At 37.1% G+C, this 22107-nt stretch overlaps 1 protein-coding gene across 1 annotated transcript in view; it reads left to right on the top strand.

Annotated features, from left to right (window-relative positions):
* The window catches only part of LOC150080654 (targeting protein for Xklp2-A-like), a 231563-nt gene that overhangs the window by 70357 nt on the left and 139099 nt on the right, over window positions 1-22107 (top strand). The window contains exon 5 of the mRNA XM_090380773.1: window positions 3396-3704. Coding sequence (XP_090236899.1) covers window positions 3396-3704 — 309 coding nt within the window. The remainder of the gene's footprint in view (window positions 1-3395; window positions 3705-22107) is intronic.

Below are 22107 nucleotides of genomic sequence, written 5' to 3'. Positions count from 1 at the left end.
GGTACCGTGTTATACGGGAGTTGCCTGTACTCCATGTTCTTCTGTATTGTAGTACAAGCAACCCCCATATAACACGGTACTTCTACAACATGGTTTCGCTCTAACAAGGTTGATAAATTGTGGCAGGCCTCGCACAACACAGTTAGAGAATTGCTACAACCCTCGCATAACATGCTATTTTTTAATTTTTGTGCAGGGGAAAACCTGCTATCTTGTTGGATGTAATTTCTAAACATTTCCATTATTTTTTTGTGAGTCCCGCTTTTGGCTCGCTAGTCCTTATGCAAAAAAAATAAATAAATAAATGTTGGGAAAAAAACTTGTGGAAAAAATTTAGATTTCAAAGTCTTACTACTATTGGGTAACATGCCAGGCCATCCAAAAGATTTAAGTCACCTAATGTAGAAGTAATATTCCTACTGCCTAACACAACTTCTTTAATTTACCTTTAAAACTCGTTACATCAGAAAATCGTTACAATGGATTTTGGAAAAAATTTATTCCGAATCTATTGAAGTGATGGAGGCATGGAAACATTTTTCAATGTTTACACTTTCCTGAATTAAAGCATAACTGCCATTTTTCTGACCATCCCTGAAGTCTATTTAGGTCATTCTGAAGAAGCTCTGCTTGGCAGCGATCATTAACTACTCTACCAATCTTTACATCATCTGAAAATTTAGACATCATACTTGATCCTTGGTGAACCCCATTTCCTATATCAACCCAATCTGAGGAATAACCATTTATCACACCCCTCTGCCTCCTGCCCTGAAGCCATCGAGCTATCATCTAAGGATTTTCCCTGTGATTTCAACCTGTTCCAGCTTATAAAGTAACTGCTCATGTGGGACTGAGTCAAATGCTTTGCTGAAATCCAAATAAACAATGTCAAAATTATTCCCAAAATCCAGCGCTTGAGTGACCCTGTCAAAATAGCTAACCAGATTAGTTAAACATGGTTTTCCCTTAACAATACCATGCTGAGTATCCTTCAGAATTCCATTCCTATCTAAAATGATCCTGAATTCTAACTTTGATCATTGTCTCCATGATTTTCCCTACTACTGAAGTTAGACTAACCAGCCGGTAATTTCCCACTTCACTCTTAGAACTGCCATTATGTATTGGAGACACAATGGCACTTTTCCAATCCAATGGAATCACTCCCTAGCCCAGTGATGCTCACATAATTAGCCTCAATGGTTCAGTGCACTCACTTGCCGCCTCGAAAGCTTTTTTATTAAATAAACACATGAAATTTCAGCATCATTAATTACATTTTTTTTTTCAACTTCACTCCCATAATTTCTCATTGACATAAAGGGTTTTTCCTTCTGTATATATTGATGCAAAGTAACTGCTGAATTCATCTGCAACTTCAGCTGGGGTATCTAATACTATACCATGTCCATTACATAAGGTCCAATCTGGTTTGTTCTCCTCTTCTTTGCATTTATATATGTGAAGAATTCTTTACACTTCAAAAGTATGCTTCAAATATGCAAAATTTACACTGAAAAAAAAAAAAAAAATACACACACACACACACACACACACACACACACACACACACACACACACACACACACACACACACACACACACACACACACACAGTGGATTCCAGTTATTTGGGCTACCAGTTAATCGGGACAGCCGTTTATTTCAGGAAAATCTTTAAAAAACAGAACCCAATCGAGAAAATAGCCAGGATTTACTTTGCTTAATTGGACAGCATGCCGTTTAATCGGGGCAGGAGACCGGAGCACTGGAGATTACCCTACAATTGTCTCCAACAGTACCACATGGTTTGGTCGAAATTCTGGAGGTCACAACCATAAAACAATAAAAACAATTAGCAGTCACCTGCTTTATTGGGCTTTTCTGTTAGTGAAATTTATCATAAACGGACAGTAAACTTGATTAATACCGACAGCTGGAATTCTGTGGGTTATTATGGTGAAATGTGTTTACACTTCCATGAAATCTTCAATCATAAAAAAAAAAATTATTTTCAGATCTTCTCTTCATTCCTATTTTTAAAGCTTTGTAACTCGTTACTCCGTTCTCACTTGTGCGTATTGTTACTTGCAATTTGTGTGTGCTGTGTTCTTTGTTATCGATTGCTTATCTTTTTACTGTTTTAAATTTTAACTGCCACCCACAAATGTCAGTGAACAGAAATGTCAACTAGTTAGTATGTCCATATTACAGTACGCATTAATTATTCCGATTATCACTTATATTCTTCAGATTTTCACGTATCATTTAATTTTTTAATTGGTAAGGTAATAAAGGGTAAATTTGTGCTTAATATACCTTTACTTTTATAGCCTGTGGATAATATTCCTTCTATTTTCTCTAGAATCGCTGTTTAATAGAATTAAAATTCAATTCACAAACATGATCACAATGACGGGCATTTACTACACATCGTATAGTGAACGGTACTTTACTATGGTGAGTTCGTCGTAACGTGATTTGAGTGTACAGTGAACCAATTGTTGGGGGGGGGGTCCATTGTATTTTTAACTATTTACGTGAAACTTCGGATAATTGGGGCAGCCGCTTAATCAGGCCAAAATGCACTAGTCCTGATGTGTCCCAAGTAACCGGAATGGACTACATATATATATTATTATTATTAATTATGATATTTTCATTGAACACATGTTCACTCCGCATGGAACACCAGTTTTCTGTAGAAAATAGTATGGGAAATGCTCAAATAGCATAATGAATATTTTTTCTACAAAATTTATTTTCAAAAATTCTCTTAGTAATAGACACTTCTGACAGACATATTGGACTCTTCATCAACAGTGTTTGTTAATTAAAAGTGCTGCTATAGTAAATGAACTGTGAAATACAACCATACTGATGTCATTAGTCAGAAATTATGTGGGGGGGAAACTATGAAATACAACCATACTGATGTCATTAGTCAGAAATTGTGGGGGGGGGAGATGACTTTAAATCAGCATAATGCAGAATGTGGGAGAAAATATACAACCCACTTTAGTGAGAACCCTAAACTAACTATAATGCCACCTCACTCTGACATGAATAATATGCAAACAAATAAGCAGTTAAGTGAACACTTTTTTTTTTTTTTAAGATAGAATAACTACAACATTATGGCAAAGTTTACAGTAAGCAATGGTAAAGGCTTAGCCACAGACATACAGATTCATCACAATAATCTTGCTTTGTTATTTGACATTTAAGCAGAGTTGCATATCATAATTAAAAACTTCATTTTGGAGAAGGTTGTGGGTATGGTAAAAATGTGTTCTTATTGTTATAAACCGGACAGTTGCCTTAACTGTAGTGAAAGCAAAATGTAAATTTTTTTTTGAAAAAGTAATCCAATTTTTTTTGTCCTTTTTTAGTTCTTTGGAAAATGAAGAAAAGCTGTGTATTGGTTCTGTAAAAAATGATTTCCTTGTGACTTCAGTGACACCAGAAATATGTGACAAAATTACAAATGAAATTAAAACTAAAAAACTGACTGCAAATGTAAATCCTAAGTATTCCAGGTCTGTTTCACAGAAAAAAGATGCTAATAAGTTTGAGAAATCTGGAACTTCTGAGCGGTGTATGCCATCCTTACGGAAGAGAGACTTATCACTAGCAGAACTTTCTGGACCTGTGGCAAAGATGAAAAAGCTGACTTTGCCTTCCACTCCACAATGTCTGAGGTATTTGTTTTATTCTTAAAATTTCGTCAGTGTTATATTAAGAACATATTTAACTTTTTCTAGGATAAGGGGTAGGAGTTATTATTATAAAAACTTTTTTCTCCTTTATGGGATTTTTTTAACCCCATGGTGGGTACTTGTACCAAGTGCATGGGGTGGTTGGTTGTCTGGTTACTATTGTTGTTACCGTTGGTCGAAGAACTCTTACTATTGTACAGATGTTCAGGGTTCCAGCTTTCTGGAATTCCATGTAAGTGTCCTTCTGGGGGGCCTCTTGTTGTTAGGTTCTTATGAAGGCTGTTTGGCACCATGCTGGTGGTTGACACGATGATTGGGATGGCCATTACTTATTCCATATGCCACATATCTTTGACTTCCTGTCTTAGGTCTGAATACTTCTTGATATTTATCTCATACGTTTTCTGGAGGTTGCTGGTGTTGGATACTGCTGTGTCAGTCAGATAGGTAGCCATTTTCTTGTCGATGAGGGTTATATCTGGTCTGTGCAAGATCATCTTATCTGTTACTATGGCATGGTCCCAGTATAGTCGAGTAGAGATCTCTAGTATGGCCTGAAGCTTGTACTTGTAATACAGTAAACTTCCTTTGATCAGCTGGTATTTTTGCCCTAGCTTCTGATGTATTATCCTGACTACTTTGTCGTGTCTGTGAGTGTAATCTGGCTGGGTGATCATCCTGCAGTGATGTGCTGGATTGTTTCTAGTGCCAGGTGGGCAACGTTGACATGTGTCATCTAGGTCCTTAGTGATGTATTTCTTGTAGTTCCTGGTGTTGATTACCTGGTCTTGGATGGCAAGCATGAATCATTCAGTGTCATGGAAGAGCCTTCTACTCATGAGCCAACTGTTGGAAGCCATCTTATCTACGTAGTCTTGATGGAGGTCATTGTAGTGTCTGCCATGGAGTGTCTTCTTCGCTCATCTTTGTCTTTGTTTCTTCTGTCTGTGTCAGTGTGGTCTCCTTGTTGAGGTAGTGTTGTGCCATTTGTTATTATTATCATCTTTCTATACATTAAAATAATTTTCCCCCTAGTGATATTTATTCAGCCAATGGGAGAAGAGGGATGCGGATTACATGGCAATACATAATGAATACTAAAATACGTAACAGAAGCTTGTTTAACTTTGGAAAAACAGGCTTCTGTTTTAGCATGATCATGCTAGATAAACCTTGTGCACGCTTTGTTTGTCTAGCATGACCATGCAGTACCATTCTTGATTTTTATATGTAACGTATTTATTTATTCATAGCTGGTGGTTGACACGATGTACTTAAATACTTACTTCTGTAAGTATTTCATTTTATCAAAGGAAGTGCAAGCAGGGAGCAAAGCTCCCTAGTTATCATTATTATTTTTGTAAATTTCTGTCTTACTTTCGATACAAAGTTTTTAAAATCATTTTTGTAATAGTAGCAGCAAATTGGGGGAGTTACAGTACAGAGCTGTTATTTTGCAGCTCTCTACTGTAACTTTGTTATCTACATTATCGATATGGATTTAAAAGCACTACATAAAGATAATTTTTGGTACTACTTGAAACATTTTTCATGAAGGAAACATATGTATCTATAATTTTTGAATTCAACAGTATGCACTAGCTTGGCAGTTCTATGCAGCCCCTCCTTCTCCATTATTTCTCACAGGAAATTAGCACTTAATTTACATAATACTTTTCAGGACCTCGTAACCCTATAAATTAAGAAATAATTTTATGAGTTGTCATAGTTAATTACAGATGGATTTGTCGTCCTTTCATCCTTCCTTTCCTTTTGCTTATATATCAAATGTCTACTGCTTGGGTATCTTTTATTCAAAATTAGTTGTTGTAGTTATGGAAAGAAATGACAGCAGTGATTAAACCGAAAATAACAAGGTTTTCCAACATACAAACTTACAATACTTACCTTAAAAACCATTTTTTAGTGCCACAATAAATCACATTGTTGTTACCTCTTGCTGAAAGAAATAAAATAACATAACTAGGAAAGATGTTACTAATGACTTTGGGTAGTATGTCTGCAGTGAATAGCAGACATATTTTATGGTACAATCAACTGTACTTTCTTATTCATCTAATATGTACAAGTTACATTCAAAATGTAATTCTTACATTTTGCTGTATAAGTTTGAGTGAATAGTTGGCTTACTAACTTAATCACCTTCAAAGTACCTTCCTTCTGTGTACACACACACACACACACACACACACACACACACACACACACACACACACGCAGCTCCATCGGTTCCCAAACTTTGAAACATTCTTTAAAATCATTTTTTTTTAAGCACACATAGGATCACTTTTGGCTTTTTTTTTTTTTTTTTTTTTTTTTTTTTGCCCTCTCCACCATTTTCAGCTTGGGGAACAAAGTGTTCTTGTTTATTTGGTGGGCTCCAGGGTTCCCCCCTATATGCCGCAATGTCGTCAGTAAGGCTATGCAGCAAGGTCAGCAAAGTGTGAATGTTTGTCTGTAGTATGTGTCTTGTTTTGTTGAATGTTGTTTGCCGGCACCTGGCATTTTGTAGCCAAAGGACAGGAGACACCCAATCATCCGACCCCTGACTCCCATCCCTAGCTCCACAGCTAGGGATGGGACTAACTTTCAATAGACACTAAGTGGGATTTCATTAAACTTGAAATTCCAGGAAACGGAAAGGAAACAGGAATAAGTGGGAGAAGTGTGGGAAAAGGGATGGAAGTTTAAATATTAAAGATTAAATCTTTAAAAATCCTAGATCTTTAATCTTAAAGATTAAAGATCTAGGATTGAAAAGCTGTACAGAAAGTCATCCAGCACTGACCAACTCTAGGATCAACACTGGAACAAGGAACCCTTATATACAGCCTTACAGCAACCAAAACAATTACATCCATAATTGAAATAATCTAAACATGTAAACATCCAGTATTATCCCAACACAGGAACAACAAAATAAAAGAAACTCTATATACACCTAGAATTAAATCTAAAAGAGCAATAGCATCAGGTCTAGTAAAAGTACAATTGTAAACCAAACCAATTACAACTATAATACATAATTCTATGAGAAATGTTCAAACTCAATAAAACCAAACAAGAATTCTCCACAAAATATTGAGCAAACCAATCTAACCTATTATATACATTTGCTTTTCATCTTAATCATTTAAACACAGCATATAGTTCAGTGCTCAATTTTAAGCACTAAAAAACAGAAGATCTCCTGACAGTAAGTCTGTAACAAAAGACTATTTCCATTCTCAAAATCTTTTTTTTGAGAACACGATACAACCTATAACTTAACACAAAACATCTTAAACATCTTAGTTTAAGATGTTCATAGAACAAAACTGTTACATAATAACACAAACCACCATATATCACCATAAACTAAACACTTATGAGTGCTCAACAATTTCTTTCTTAATAACTGTTTGAGAAGACATTTTTCCATTAGCTAAAATACCACTTAGCATTCCTTTACCAAAGTAAAAACGAAATATTACTTTGACATTCAGACTTTATTTGTGTAATTCTACCTTGTTTATCACAAGAACTGAATGTCACATATTTCAGTTAACTGCACAACGCAATTTATCATATGAAATATGTCTGTAGACTTTAATGAATATTTTCTGTTAGAATAGCCCTTCTTTTAAAAAGTCTGTCAGCAAAACAGGAGAAAGCCAAAAAAGTTCTCTTTGTTACCTATCAAAGTAAGCAAATCGTCATTATGAAAAACCTCTGTTAAGCACCATAATTCCTGTCTTAAGTCTCCATACAAATTAGATGTTCAGCAGTTTCATTTGTGCCACAATTGTACAAGGGGGAATCCACTAGGCCCAAGGAGAATAACCTTGAATTGATACTTCCATGCCCTGACAAAAGAAAAGAAATGGTTGGGCCTGAACAAAACCAAGCAATTTTCTGTCTCGGAAATTTTGACACAATAGGAAGAAATTTTTCAGTTACTCTACCAACATCAGCTGTATTCCCTGACAATGCCAATCAGCAATAAATTCATTTCTTACTCTGATATTATCTTCTTTCAAAGACAATTCTAAATTAATACTATAATTACCAATTCTAGCAGGCAAAGATTTGCTCCCGAAGTACTGTAGGTAATGAAATATAATTTCATATTTTATGGGTAATTTTCCAGTCAACACCTGGAGCGCCATAGTGGATACAGTACGACAATATCTACTTATGGTAAGTAGAAAGAAATGCTGAGCCTGAAAAATATTTCATCACCAAGCTATTATGTACACAGAATCCCCAGGCGCCAGCAATATAACTCATAATTGGTATGGAAAATACAGCCATAGTAAAAGTTTAAAGTCATTGGTTTTATACCCCAAATTAATTTTGAAATTCTTATTAGTTTACCTGTAAGGTTTTTGATTTTTTTTGAACCAAGTATTTAGTGTGAGCTATAAAGTTCAACCTTGTCATCAATTATAATTCCCAAATATTTATATTGCCTACCAATTTTTAAAGCCTGATCATTAATTCTAATAGTAAGTGGTCTATTTAGATTTAGGGAGCCCTTCAAAAGCATTTGCTTCGATTTCTCTATTGAGATAGCCAATTTATGGACAGTGCACCACTCTTGAAAATCAAGCAGAATATCATTAGAATGTTGTTCTAACTGCAAACGAGACTCCCCAAACAAGAGTACTGCCAGATCATCAGCATAAGCCACCTTATGCACATTATCATATTGACGATTGAACCACCCATCGAGGACCACCGGCCCAAGCACCGATCCCTGAGGACAGCCCCTGATGACTACCTGCTTCATGGAACAGACTCCAGAGTAGATCACTAAAGACCTATTTTCAAAATAATTAGAGATAAGCTGATACAAATGGGCAGAATCCCCTGCCTCTCGGAGACACCTCCGTAGCCAGGTGGGAAGGAGCAGCAGTGCGTAGCACACGCTTCTTGATTAGACCGGGGTTCGAGCCCGTCACCACCAAATACGGAGGATGCGGAAAGGTCACGAAATGACCACCGCATATCCCGCAGCAATATGGCCTTAGTTGCTAATGCTCCTAAAAACCAAATAACAAACAAACAAACCCCTGCCTCTCGGAACCTCGAGGCCCTGGAGGAAATGTGCAAGGCTCAAGGGGTAAAATTTTTTTTCACCCTGTCTGTGCTTGTTATCAGGAGAGACTGCTTCTACAGGGATGGGATACACTTAAATAGAAAGGGTGCAAGAATATTTGCTGATGCTATCGAGGCAGTGTTAGGTGGGTCGGAAAACTGCTAGCTTGAGGTGGGGGGGGAACCTTTCACAGACTGAAAGGTTAAAAGTAGCTGTAGGCAGAGGTGTAGGTGATTCTTGCACTACTTCTATTAGAATAAGCAATGGCGTGGAGTGGGGGGGTATTGGGTGTTTCAGGGAGTGATGGCAGTCATCGTAAAACAGGTGGGTATATAGAATGTGTTAGGGTAAAGAATAATAAGAATAGGTACATGTATACTTGCATTGTATGTATACCAATGCTAGAAGTATAGTAAATAAATTTGAATTTGAAGTGTTGGTCAAGACATCAAAGGCGGATATTGTTGGGATAGCAGAGATGTGATATCACACAGATATAAGGGATGCAGAACTAGAATTTGGGGAGTACAATGTAAAGAAAGGATAGACAGGATAGGAAGGGAGGAGGTGTTATGCTGTTAATTAAGAAAAACAAAATCAAAAGTGCATCCAGTTGATATAGATGAACAGTGCACTGTTGAATCAGTTTGGTGTGACCAAACTGATTAGCACTGATAAGCACTGCGAAAGGAAAAATAAGAGTAGTGTGGTATAGGCCTAATGACTCGAATGAGTACAATGAACAATTGTACAGAGAAACAGAGTGGGCTAGTAAATTAGAATGTCTTATAATGGGGAATTTTAACTTCCCAGATATAGACTGGAACTTAAGGGTTGGTCACACGCACACTAGTAAGACTTTTGTGGATTTATTGGATGATTGTTTTCTGCAGCAGCATGTTCGAGAGGCAACCAGAGAGGGTAATACTCTTGATCTGGTTATCAGCAGTGATCATTCGTGTATTAAGAATTTGCAGATAAAGGAACCACTAGGTGGCAGTGATCACAGTGTACTGATGTGGGATTTACTTAAAGATATAATTACCATCATTTTGCTTCCGTAAAGGTGACTACAGTGGTCTCAGACAGTTTTTAAATTCTGTACAGTGGGACTGACTGATGATGTTACCAACAGAAAATTCTAAGTGGGAAGCATTCAAGGAATTAATAGTGGAAGCTACTAAAAGTTTCATACCTATTAAGAAATATTGTTCAAGGTTTAGGCCTAAATGGTTCTCAAATGAACTAATGAGATGGCAGAGAAGAAAAATGCATGGGATACATATAAATTATCAGGCGAAACAGAAGCCTATGATATATATAAGCTAGTCTGTAATCAAGTCATAAAGGAGGTTAGGCAGGTGAAGTCAGATTACGAGAAATCTTTGGCAAAGGATGCTAAGAAAAACACCAAGGATTTCTTTACTTGTATAAACTCTAAAAGGAAGGGGATGAATCTGATTGGTCCACTTGATATCGATGGTTCGACTGTTGATGATCCTGCTCAGATAGTAAACAAACTGAATGAGTATTTTTCATCTACATTCACACATGAGGAGTTATTAAGGTTTGAAAATGCCACAAGGTTATCAAATTGTAACAGGGTGCTTAATGATTTTGTAATAACTGAGAACAAAGTGGAGGAGAGATTGTTGAAATTAAACATAAGAAAGGCACATGGGGTGGATGGGATCTATCCAGTTATATTAAAGGAGGTGGCAAAGGAAGTAAGCAAACCCTTAGCCATAATTATGAGAGCATCCTTCGACTCGGGAGGTCTCCACGGACTGGAGATGTGCAAATGTGTCCCCAGTTCACAAAGGGGAATCGAAGGGTGACACAAGTAATTACAGACCAGTTAGTTTAACTTCTGTTCCGGGTAAAATTCTAAGTGGGAATTATGATGTGGTTACAAAGGAACTGGATGCAAAAAACTAATTTTAATATCATATACTTGGATTTCAGGAAAGCTTTTGGCACTGTTACGCATGGAAGACTACTGTACAAATTTTAGAGCGGAATGGTATTAAGGGTAAGTTGCTACAATGGATAAAAGGATGGTTGAGTGGGAGAAGACAGAGGATGGTAATCAATGGGTAATCTTCATGGACTAATGTTATTAATGAAGTCCCATTGGTTCGGTGTTGGGTCCATTGTTGTTTTGTATATTTATCAATGATTTTGATGAAGGCATATCAGGCTTAGTATCGAAGTTTGAAGATGATACAAAGGTTGGCATGGTTGTTAATGACAGTAATGGCAGTGTGTTACTACAACAGGATCTAGAAAATTTGGGCAGATGGGCTGAGAAGTGGCAACTGAAGTTTAACATTGAAAAATGCAAAGTACTGCATATGGGTAGAAGTAACCCTAGAGAAATGTACCAACTGTGTGGTACTACACTTAAGGTGGTAGAAAATGAAAAAGACCTGAGCGTAATTGTGCAGTCAGATATGAAGTTTTCCGAGCAATGCAGTCAGGCTGCCGGGGTAGACATGGGTGTTGTCAATGATATACAGGAATTTTGCTAGCAGGGAAAAGGAAGTGATTGTCCCTCTGTATAAGGCAATGGTCAGGCCACGCCTTCAGTACTGCATGCAGGTCTGGAGGCCTCATTTTAAGAAGGATGTAGATTTGCTTGAGCATGTACAGAGAAAGGCAACAAGACTTAGGTTCCTGGTAAGATCCCTTCATTCCCCTCACTAAGTGAGGGGAATGAAGGGATCATCCTACCAGGAGAGGCTTAAGTTCTGCAAATTGCAGCAGCTGGAGACTAGGCACCTGTGAGGTGATCGGATTGAGGTGTATAAGGCCTTGAATGGGTTGAGCACGCTGAATTCTGATTTGATTCTTCCACTTGTTCAGATTACGAACCTAAGGAGCATAAATTGAGGAAAGACAGATGTAGAATAGTTGTGTGGAAATTTGCCTTTAGTTGATTGGTGGAACAGACTTCCATCTTTTGTTTTAGAAGTTAGGTTAAATAAATTTAAGGTGGAACTGGACAAATATTTAGAGGGGATTGTTTTGTAATTTTTTTTTTTGGCTGATGCTGCATAAGCTCATACACTTGCTTTCTTGCATCACATGCCACTATTACTACTACTACCACTACCTCACTAAGACATTTTGCCACCAAACGGTATCAAAGGCCTTTTTGAAGTCCATGAAGAGGCCGAGGATGTACTTAGAATTTGAAGTAGAAACCGAATCAAGAAGGAAGCAAATTGCATCCACAGAAGAGCTCCCTTTTCGAAAACCAAATTGACAGTCAGCTTGCAGACCCTTAGAAGTATAATAATTCATAAAATGAGCAACTATTTATTTTTATAGCACTTTGCCTAAAATAGACAAATGTTCAATCCGACGAAACAAAGGATTATTGATTGGCTTACAGGTTTTCTGATAATCTTCAAATTTGCTCTCTTCCAAAGAGAAGGAAAGATGCCTTTCACTTAAATGAGTGTTTAAAGATTTACCACAATATCAGGTTTAGGCTTCCAAATACAGTTTAAAACAACTACCTCAAGAAGGTCTGACCCAGGACATTTATTATTGTTTAAGGAATCAATAGCCATACCAACCTCCAAGAGATTGAAATTATCTTCTTCACAAGGTCCTGAATAAGGAAGATGCCCTATTCTAAGGTCAGTCTGGGGTATACTCTCAGGCAACGTCACATCTTGACAAATTATTCCATTAAGAATCTCATTCTTGGATTCCGATCAATCCACCGTATCACGGTCATTGATAGTCAAGGTTGAAAAAACCTCGGCAGGGTGTAACTTTTCAATCACAACTCTAAAAGCAAGGCCCCCAAGGTTCATTTTGCAAGGAAGTCATCACCAATTTCTCCAGGAGGATTTTTCATTTTTATAAATTTGATTAAAATATTTCCTTCTAGCCTCCTTATAAAGATCTTTTAAACATGATAGGTCACTCACAAACCTATTATTTCTTCTAGCTCTTTGAGAATTTGTCTAGTTCTTAACTCATTTCTTAAAGTTGTTAAATCATCCGATCACCATGGCATCACAAATTTTTCCAAAAATTTCTCTAACCTTATTAGTTTATTCTTGGCTGATAATAATTTTATATTATCAATCACCTCATCTGTAATGAATTTTCTAATTTTATTCTCAAAAAGTCTCCAATCAGCATCCTTTGTTTTATATCTAGGGAAATCAAAAGTCTTATCCATGTGTTTTTGTTGTCTTATAAAAACTATATCGAAAGTTATAGGATTATGGTCACCGGCTGATCAGGATGGACAAACCTGCCAAAAGAGGAATTTGAAACTGTGATATCTATGAAAGAACCACTACTAGCGGAGACAAAGTAGGAGACAAAGTAGACAAAATAACCCCTATTATTCTGAATTTTAAGATTCTTAGATATAAGCAAGTCTTCCAACAACTCTCCCTTTAAGTCAGTTGTTGGAGCATACCATAAAGTAGAAGATGCATTAGCATTTAAGCATATAACTTTCTTGCCAGCTAGCTTAATGAGGGCAACTTCCAGGAAATTTAGAAAAGGTTCTATCCGTTGATAGTGTTGAGAAAACTGAAAGTACATGGAGAGAATACTGATTTCACCAAAACTTCCCCCAAGCAAGCACAAGCTGAATGCTTTATACAAGGCCAACTATCTTTGTAACAGTTATATTTGGGCCTACAACAACCAGAGCTGCCCAAACCCTGGACACAGCATTTTCACCAGTACCAGAGATATCAGGAATCAAGTGAACAATCTTAGAAGCAAGAGAAAATCCCTTTACAACACCTTTATATAAATATACTTCTTGTAAAGCCAAAATTTTTATATTATGATATAAAACTGTTCTAGCTAAATCATTAGAGATAGAGAGCAACCGCTAACGATTGAGTTGTAGCAATTTTAAAGTTTCATTAATACTTTTTGTATTAGTTGGATTGAACGTAATTAGTTTGTGATTTTGTAATTTCCTGGGCTCTTAAGCATCTGGACATATATTGTTACGGTAAGAACAATCTGCTCTCTTTTTACAAAGTCTGCAGTTTGGACAAGAGTCCAGCAAATCCAGATTAGGACAAACCATTTTTTGGTGTACCAATTTGCCACAGTGGCCACATGTGAAATCAGTCTGTTGACATTTACAGGCCAAATGTCCATAACCGAGGCATTTCAAGGATGTTGATGCTATTATGAGGTCTTTAACACTGTGGGAAGCCCAGCCAATGAAAACTCAATTTCCCGAGTCAATGAGCAACTTTCTGATACTTGCCAGGACTTCCACAATCCAATGCAGGTTGTTTTTTACCTTAGACTTAATTTTAAATCTCACCTTAAAAGAACTCTTAAATTCTTCTTCAGAGATGATCTCACTCAAGTTCTTGTCATAGAAATCTTTTATGAATTCCTCATCATTAATATTTTTATTTACATCGTATATAATTAAGTAGGATTTAATTTTCTAGGCAATTCTATTTTTAATTTATGGTCACTAAATTTATTACAACTCTTTATTTTGTCAAGGTCCAGAGCAGAGGCAGCCTCTATAACCACACCTCTGTCTCTGACTTTACTAACATACTTTATTTTTATTAGATCTTTCTTAAAATCACTTGTTGCCACCTGTTTAATTTCCTCACTTGTTTTATGCTGACAATTTTCATCAGCACGGATTAACACAGCATGTTTAGATTGATTCTCTGAGGGGCTCACACTGGAAGAACCTGTAAGCCTGATCCTGAGGCAGCCACAGATACATATGTAGGTGCCAAAAAGGAAACAGGCAAAGTTTTACATTTAAGCTCTGTTTTTAATTTACCATTCCCTATAATTAACTCAAATAATAAACGTTCCAAACTATTCCATGCTTTCCCTACTTCAGCAGTCATATTTGACATAGCTTTAGCCTACTTTTAACACAGACAAGTTATTTTTAATTGCAAACACAAAGTCCAGTGTTGCATTGTCATTAATCAAACCGGTCATACTCTGACTGCTGTCCAAATCATTTAACCCTTCCTGGGCAAGATTGGGAAACTGTTGTCCCAAAATATTTACAAATTCCTTAAAAGGCCCTGTAAACTGTGCAAGGCCCAAGGGGTAGAATTTTTTTTTCCAGCCTGGTCTGTGCTTGTTGACAGGAGAGACTGCTTCTACAGGGATGGGGTACACTTAAATAGAAAGGGTGCAAGAATATTTGCTGATGCTATCGAGGCAGTGTTAGGTGGGTCAGAAAACCACTAGCTTGGGGGAATACACAGACTAAAGGGTTAACAGTGGCTGCAGTCATAGGCAAAAGTGATCCTTGCCCTGCTTCTATTATAATGAGCAGCAGCCTGGAAAGCAAGGCAATGGAGATTTCCAGGACTGCTGGGAGTCATAGTGGAACAAATAAATATATGGGCTGTGTTAGGGTATCTAAGAGTAGAAACAGGTGGATGTATACTTGCATGTACATCACTGCTAGGAGTATAGTTAATAAATTTTATGAGCTTGAAGTGCTAGTCAAGACATCAAAGGTAGATATTGTTGGGATATCAGAGACATGGTGTCACACAGACATAAGTAGTGCAGAATTGGAATTTGGCGAGTAAAATGTGTATAGAAAGAATAGACAGGACAAGAGGGAGGAGGGGTTATGCTGTTAGTTAAACACATAAAATCTAAGGAAGTGCATCTAATTGATGTTGGTGGACAATGCAATGTTGAGTCTGTTTGGTGTGACATAAGCACTGGGCTGGGAAAGGAAAAATGAGAGTAGGTGTGTGTTATAGGAGTAATGAATCTGAGTATAACAGTAATTGTGCAGAAAAATAGTGGGCCAGTAAATCAGAATGTCTTATAATCGGGGATTTTAACTTTCCAGATATTGACTGGAACTTGGGCGTTGGTCACTTGCACACTAGCAAGACTTTTTTTGGATTACTGTTTTCTACGGCAACTTGTTCGAGAGGCAACCAGAGGGAGTAATACTCTTGTCTCATTATCAGCAGTGATTATTCTTGCATTAAGAATTTTCAGATAAAAGAACCACTGGGTGACAGTGATCACAATTTACTGATGTGGGAATTACTTAAGAATGTAACTACCATCGAGGCTAAAGGGAAGGGCTTTTGCTTTTGTAAAGGTGACTACAGGGGTCTCAGACAGTTTTTAAATTCTGTACAGTGGGATCAACTGATGATACCAATGTTGAATTCTAAATGAGAAGTCTTCAGGGACTTCATTTTGGAGGATACTAGGATTTTCATTCCAACTAAGAAATACTGTTCAAGGTTTAGGCATAAATGGTTCTCAGATGAACTAATGATGCTTGTAGCAGAGAAGAAAAATGTATAGGAGTCATATAAAGTATCAGGTGACACAGAAGGCTATGGTAAATATAAACTAGTCTGTATTCAAGTCACTAAGGAGGATAGGCAGGCAAAGGCATATTACAAGAAATCCTTGGCAAAGCATGCAAAGAAAAACAGCCAAGAGTTCTTTACTTATGTAAACTCTAGAAGGAAAGGGATGAATCAGATTGGACCACTTAACATAGATGGGTTGACTATTGATGATCATGCTTAGGTAGCTGATAAACTGAGTATTTTGCATCTACATTCACACACAAGGAGTTATTCAGTGAGAGGAGTGCCAGTTTATCAAACTCTAACAGGGAGCTAAGTGATTTTGTAATAATCGAGAGCATTTTTTTTAGGAGAAATTGTTTAAGTTAAACATAAAAAAAAGCACCTGGGGTGAATGGGATCTATCCAGTTATATTAAAGGAGGCAGCAAAGGAATTAAGCAAACCCTTAGCCATAATTACGAGAGCTTCCTTGGACTCAGGGGAGGTCACCATGGACTGGAGGTGTGCAAATGTATCACCAATTCACAAAGGGGGTTCAAAAGATGACACAGATAACTATGGACTTGTTAGTTTAATTTGTGTTCTATGGAAAATAATGGAATCACTGGTTAAAGAAGCATTGCAGATCATCTGGACAAGACTGCAGTAATAGTAAAGACACAGCATGGGTTTGTTAAAGGGAGGTCTTGTCTGACCAATTTGATTGGATACTATGATGTGGTCACAAACTGAATGCCAAAAATAATTTTGATATCATATACTTGGATTTCAGGAAAGCTTTTGATACTGTTTCACATGGAAGACTGCTGTACAAATTGGAGAGGTATGGCACTAAGGGTAAGTTGCTACAATGGATAAAGGGATGATTGAGTGAGAGTGGTAATCAGTGGACACTGCTCTTCGTGGACAAATGTTACTAGTGGAGTTCCCCAGGGTTTGGTGTTGTGCCCATTGTTTGTATTTTTATCAATGATATTGATGAAGGTATGTCAGTTTAATGTCCAAGTTTGCAGATGATACAAAGGTTGGCAGGGTTGTTAACAGCAGTAAAGACAGTACGCTACTCCAACTGGATCTAGATAAGTTGGGCAAATGGGCTGAAAAGTGGCAACTGAAGTTTAACATTGACAAATGCAAAGTACTGTACGTGGGTAGCAATAACCGAAGAGAAATATACCAACTGTGTGGTGCTACACTCAGGGGAGTGGAAAGTGAAAAAGATCTAGGGGTAATTGTGTACTCAAATATGAAGTTCACTGAGAAGTGCAGAGTAGCTGCCAGGACAGGTCATGGAGTCTTGTCAATGATATATAGGAATTTTGCTAGCAGGGACAGGGAAGTAATTATCCCATTATACAAGACAATGGTCATGCCACGCCTGGAGTACTATGTACAGGTCTGGAGGCCTCATTTTAGGAAGGATGTAGAGTTGCTAGAATGAGTACAAAGAAGGGCAACAAAGGGGTGCTCTTACCAAGAAAGGCTTAAGTTCTACAAATTGCAGCACCTGGAGAGTAGGCACCTAAGAGGTGATCTGATTGAGATCACCTCTTAGGGCCTTGAATGGGTTGAGCAAACTGAATGCTGATGGGATTCTTCCTCTTGCTCAGATTGAGTGGGCCCAGATTCAAATTGAGGAAAGACAGTTGTAGAATAGATGTGTGGAAATTTGCTTTAGCCAGCGGTTAGATGATTGGTGGAACAGACTTCCATCTTTTGTTGTGGAAGTTGATAGCCTAAATAAATTAAAGGCTGAGCTGAATAGGCATTTGGAACAAATGGAGGGGAGGAGGGTTTTTTTGGCTGAAACTGCATAAGCTTGCTTTCTTGCATGCATCATGTGCCTCTACTAATGCTAAACAACCTAAACCTGTCTCATCCACATGGGCAAGTATTGAGTCTTCTGGCATCTGAGAAAAAGATTTTTCCTCTGACATAATATAGTATTTAGTTACAACTCTTAATCTATACAACTAATTACGCTATTACCTCGCACAAACACAGTGGATATAATGTATTTAAATAACAAAACTACTTATCCTCACTGCAAACCCAGTGAGAACACAAACAGTATATTTTCTTATTTTCATAATATAAAAATTCACTGAGAACTCAGTGTGCAAACAATTATTAATTAATACACTTTTCAAAGTGTTCTTAGTGCTAACGCAGCAGCATCCATAACATATATATTAAAGTTTATAATTTCAAATCTTCTGGAAAAATTACCAGGAGGTGCTGCAATCCTAATGGAAGGAAGTAAAAGCTACGATGTTCCTGTTCACCAAGTTACAGATGAAAACAACCAATAGGAGCTGAGAAATTATCAACTCCTTAAATACACCTAGGGTGTGCTGCAATGAGAATGAGATAATTTGGTGATGTTCCCTATCTGTGGTAGGGAACATCACCAAATTACCTCATATATGTTTCTTAGTACTTCTATTTTATTAAAGAATAAAATTATTATATACTGTATATATATAATTTGTATTATGAAATTTAATATTTATAATTATATTGTAATAACTATCATATAACATATATTTTTTAACATTAGATATGAGTACACACACACACACACACAGGGAATCGGATCTAACAGGCAGCCAAAGTCTTAGGTGAATAAAGCCAATAGTAAGCAAGATATAACCCTCCAAAATGCGAGAGATTTTCAAAAATGTCTCTTTGCACACCACACCACACCATATTTTAAGCTATTTATTCTCATTAGGCACCCATATAAAACATTTCCAAACATTTATTGATATCGATCCATTTGCAAAAGCTAAGCAGATGGTACTAAAACTAATATGGCTGTACAGCAATCAATTCCCTCCAAAATTACCACATGTCTGTCATTTTGGCACCAAATGGCCATCTAGGAAGAAAAGATGGCCGTTTCAAAAATAGAAAACATGTAAGGCTATAAGCCAGTAGTTTTTTCAACTGGGGTGCCGCAACAACATTCCAGGGGTACCATGTAATTTGGGTTTAAGTTACATAAACGTATTATTTTTTTAAAATTTATGTTTATTTCAATATAAAAAGGTGTACAGTATCTTTTTAATTTTGTGGTGATCTATAATTGATGTTTACTTAGTACCTCTATTTAAAGAATAAAATTATTATATACTGTATATATATATATAATTTGTATTATGAAATTTAATTTTTATAATTATATTATTGTAATAACTATCATATAACATATCTTTTTTAATATTAGATATATATGCGTGTACACACACATACACACGCGCACACACACACAATCGGATCTAACAGGCAGAAAATCGAGTAGGGGTGCTGCAGAATAAAATAAATTACTTAGGGGTGCCGTTTTTAAAAAAATGTTGAAAACCACTGCTATAAGCCAACAAAAATAAAAATGGCTGTCTGTTGGTGTCACACAAACTTTCTAACAACAGAATCAGCCACCCAAAAGTCCAAAACAAAATTCTCAAGTCCTGTTCACTCCTTAATTAGGGAAGAACAAAGACAGAACTAAAATATTCAAGCTGATAGTTAAAGCAAACTATAATAACAGGCAGCCATTAAGTCAATGGCAACCAAAGCCAGCATAGAAAGACAGTCATTTTAGAAATTTAGTTATTTGTTCACTATTCTCCAACTGTCAACCTCCAAAAGAAACTCTATTCACTCACTCAACCGTTATACTCAACATTGACACATTTTTGAACTAGTGGTGGGCAAAAGACACAAAACTGGATAAATTCTGGAGAGACATAAATCACGATATAACACACTTGAGGCAAGTCTATCAAGTTAGGGAACAGCCAGAAGTCAGGTGGTTGCAAAGTTGAGGAAGTAGGGAGGCTGCTGCACGACTGATTTCTTTTTTTTGCAGCCGAGAACTGCCATTGTCATATGACTGAGCACATTGTTATAGTGCAGGATCTAGCCATTCCAATTTTGAGGTCATCTTCACCTCACATTTTCGTGCAAATATGTCAAAACCTCAAAAAAGTAAGCAGCAGTAATGTTTCTCCCCCTAGTCACAAATTCATAGTGCACTATGCCCTTAATGTTGAAAAAAAAAAAAAAAAGATCATCACGACTTTGGCTTTTATTGCACAACCTTCTTGGGCTGTGGGGACATTTTCGGGTTCCATTTTGATTTCATCTTGTTCTCAAGGTCATAAGCAAAAACCTTATGACTTTCATTCCCAGTGATGATTTTTCTTAGGAAGTTCAGATCCTCTGTAGATTTTTCCAACAAATCACCTGCAATGGCTTTCCTGCAGGTCCATTTGATTGCCTAACAGCAAGCATGGAAGTGACTTTACAAACATGCAACTCATCCCTAAATTTTGCATAAGGGTTGTTTATGCCGAGCTTACAGACAGCCAACTTCATGGGCAACCTCAACAACAGTCATTCACCTATCATTTCACATGAGTTCCTTCACTTTCATGACATTTTCTTTGTTTCATGATGTCGAAGGGCATCCTGCGAGGTTCATCTTCCAGCATTTGCCATCTATCTTTAAACTGATTAATCTATTCACAAACTGCTGTGGTCATCAAAGTAAATCTCCGTAAACTTTTGGTAATGTTGCAGCATCTCTGTAGCACTTTTCCCAAGTTTATAGAAGAATTTGTCAGTTAGCACACTTCAAACTGCAACATTCTGCAATCAATCAGCTGTGACAATATTCTAGTAAACCATTCCTTGAATGTCAGCAAATGAGATGATTACAACATTTCCTGCAGAAGCCACAACTTTTGCTTTTTTCTGTGTGGGCAGTGATGTAGACTTACAAAACAAAGGGCTTTGTTACTTGGTCTCTGGGTTGAAATGAAGCCCTGTCTCATCCACCATTATCACCTTGTACAGGACGTCACCATCCTCAGTAACCATTGTTGCAGCTCCAGACAAACCACTATGCGAACTTGCTGTTGTTGAGTGTGGGTAGCCTTGGAACCCAGCTTGCTCAAACACGTCATATCCAAATGGTCATGGAGAATGCTGTGCATGCTTCCTACTGCTGAATATTATATGCTTCCATATATGGAAGCGTAGATTCGCCATAAACCTCTTTAACATTTCATACACTTCAGCTGATATTTTCTGGAGATGGAAACAAAAGTTGAGAGCAGCATACTGTGTCTTGAATGGCACGTCCATTGTTACGTAGGTGAAACAGAATAGGCATAAACTTAACTGACTGCCAAGGTCACACCATTTGTGCAAGTGTCAACTATGCAATTACTGTGTGATGCAGCTTGGTGTGGTATTCAATTCTGCAGCTCAGCTAGAAATAGCAAGCAGTACATTTGTTCATGAAAAATTGTGATCATTCTTTATTGAACCCTCGTATCTTGATAAGTGTCCCTCCATCCCCCTGACCAATCAAAAATTGGGATCTTCTTATTATCAAGCTCTTAAGGTGATAACAAGGCAGACTGTTATGCCTTAATCTTAATTATCTTCTGTGTAACCATTTAATTTCATGATGATCTCTACAGCATGATCGCTCCTATCATAATGACTTATTTATTGCTGGAGGCTTCCCATGTTTAGACTGAGGCAATTCTATTGAACTTGAGCTTGTTTGTTGTGGCTGAGCATCTACCAGAGCCTTGGCTTTATATTGTTGCAGGACAGCTATTTCTGTAGAGAACTTTTGCTGCTGAGCATTAATTTTTACTTCAGCTAAATTTATCACTTAAGATCTCCTCCTTAGAAGATGCCATAGTTTGTTCTCAGACCTCTTTTAACAACTTCAGAGTAGATTTACCCTTCAGAGATTCCATTTCCTTGGCTTTTTTTAATGCAGCATCAAGGTGCTTAATTTTAATTTGATATCTTCTGTTGTCCTCCCAAACAAAAGCATGATATTCAAGTCTCTTGGAGAAATTGGTCCACAAAATATTTTTTGTTACTCTGTATAAGCAGTCTGTTGATGAAGTGGAGAA

This window comes from Mastigoproctus giganteus, chromosome 9 (genome assembly GCF_048544385.1).
Source record: "Mastigoproctus giganteus isolate SK-2022 chromosome 9, ASM4854438v1, whole genome shotgun sequence".
Classification (NCBI taxonomy): domain Eukaryota; kingdom Metazoa; phylum Arthropoda; class Arachnida; order Uropygi; family Thelyphonidae; genus Mastigoproctus; species Mastigoproctus giganteus.
Note: the sequence above shows the minus strand (reverse complement) of the source record. Positions and strands in the feature narration are given on the sequence as shown.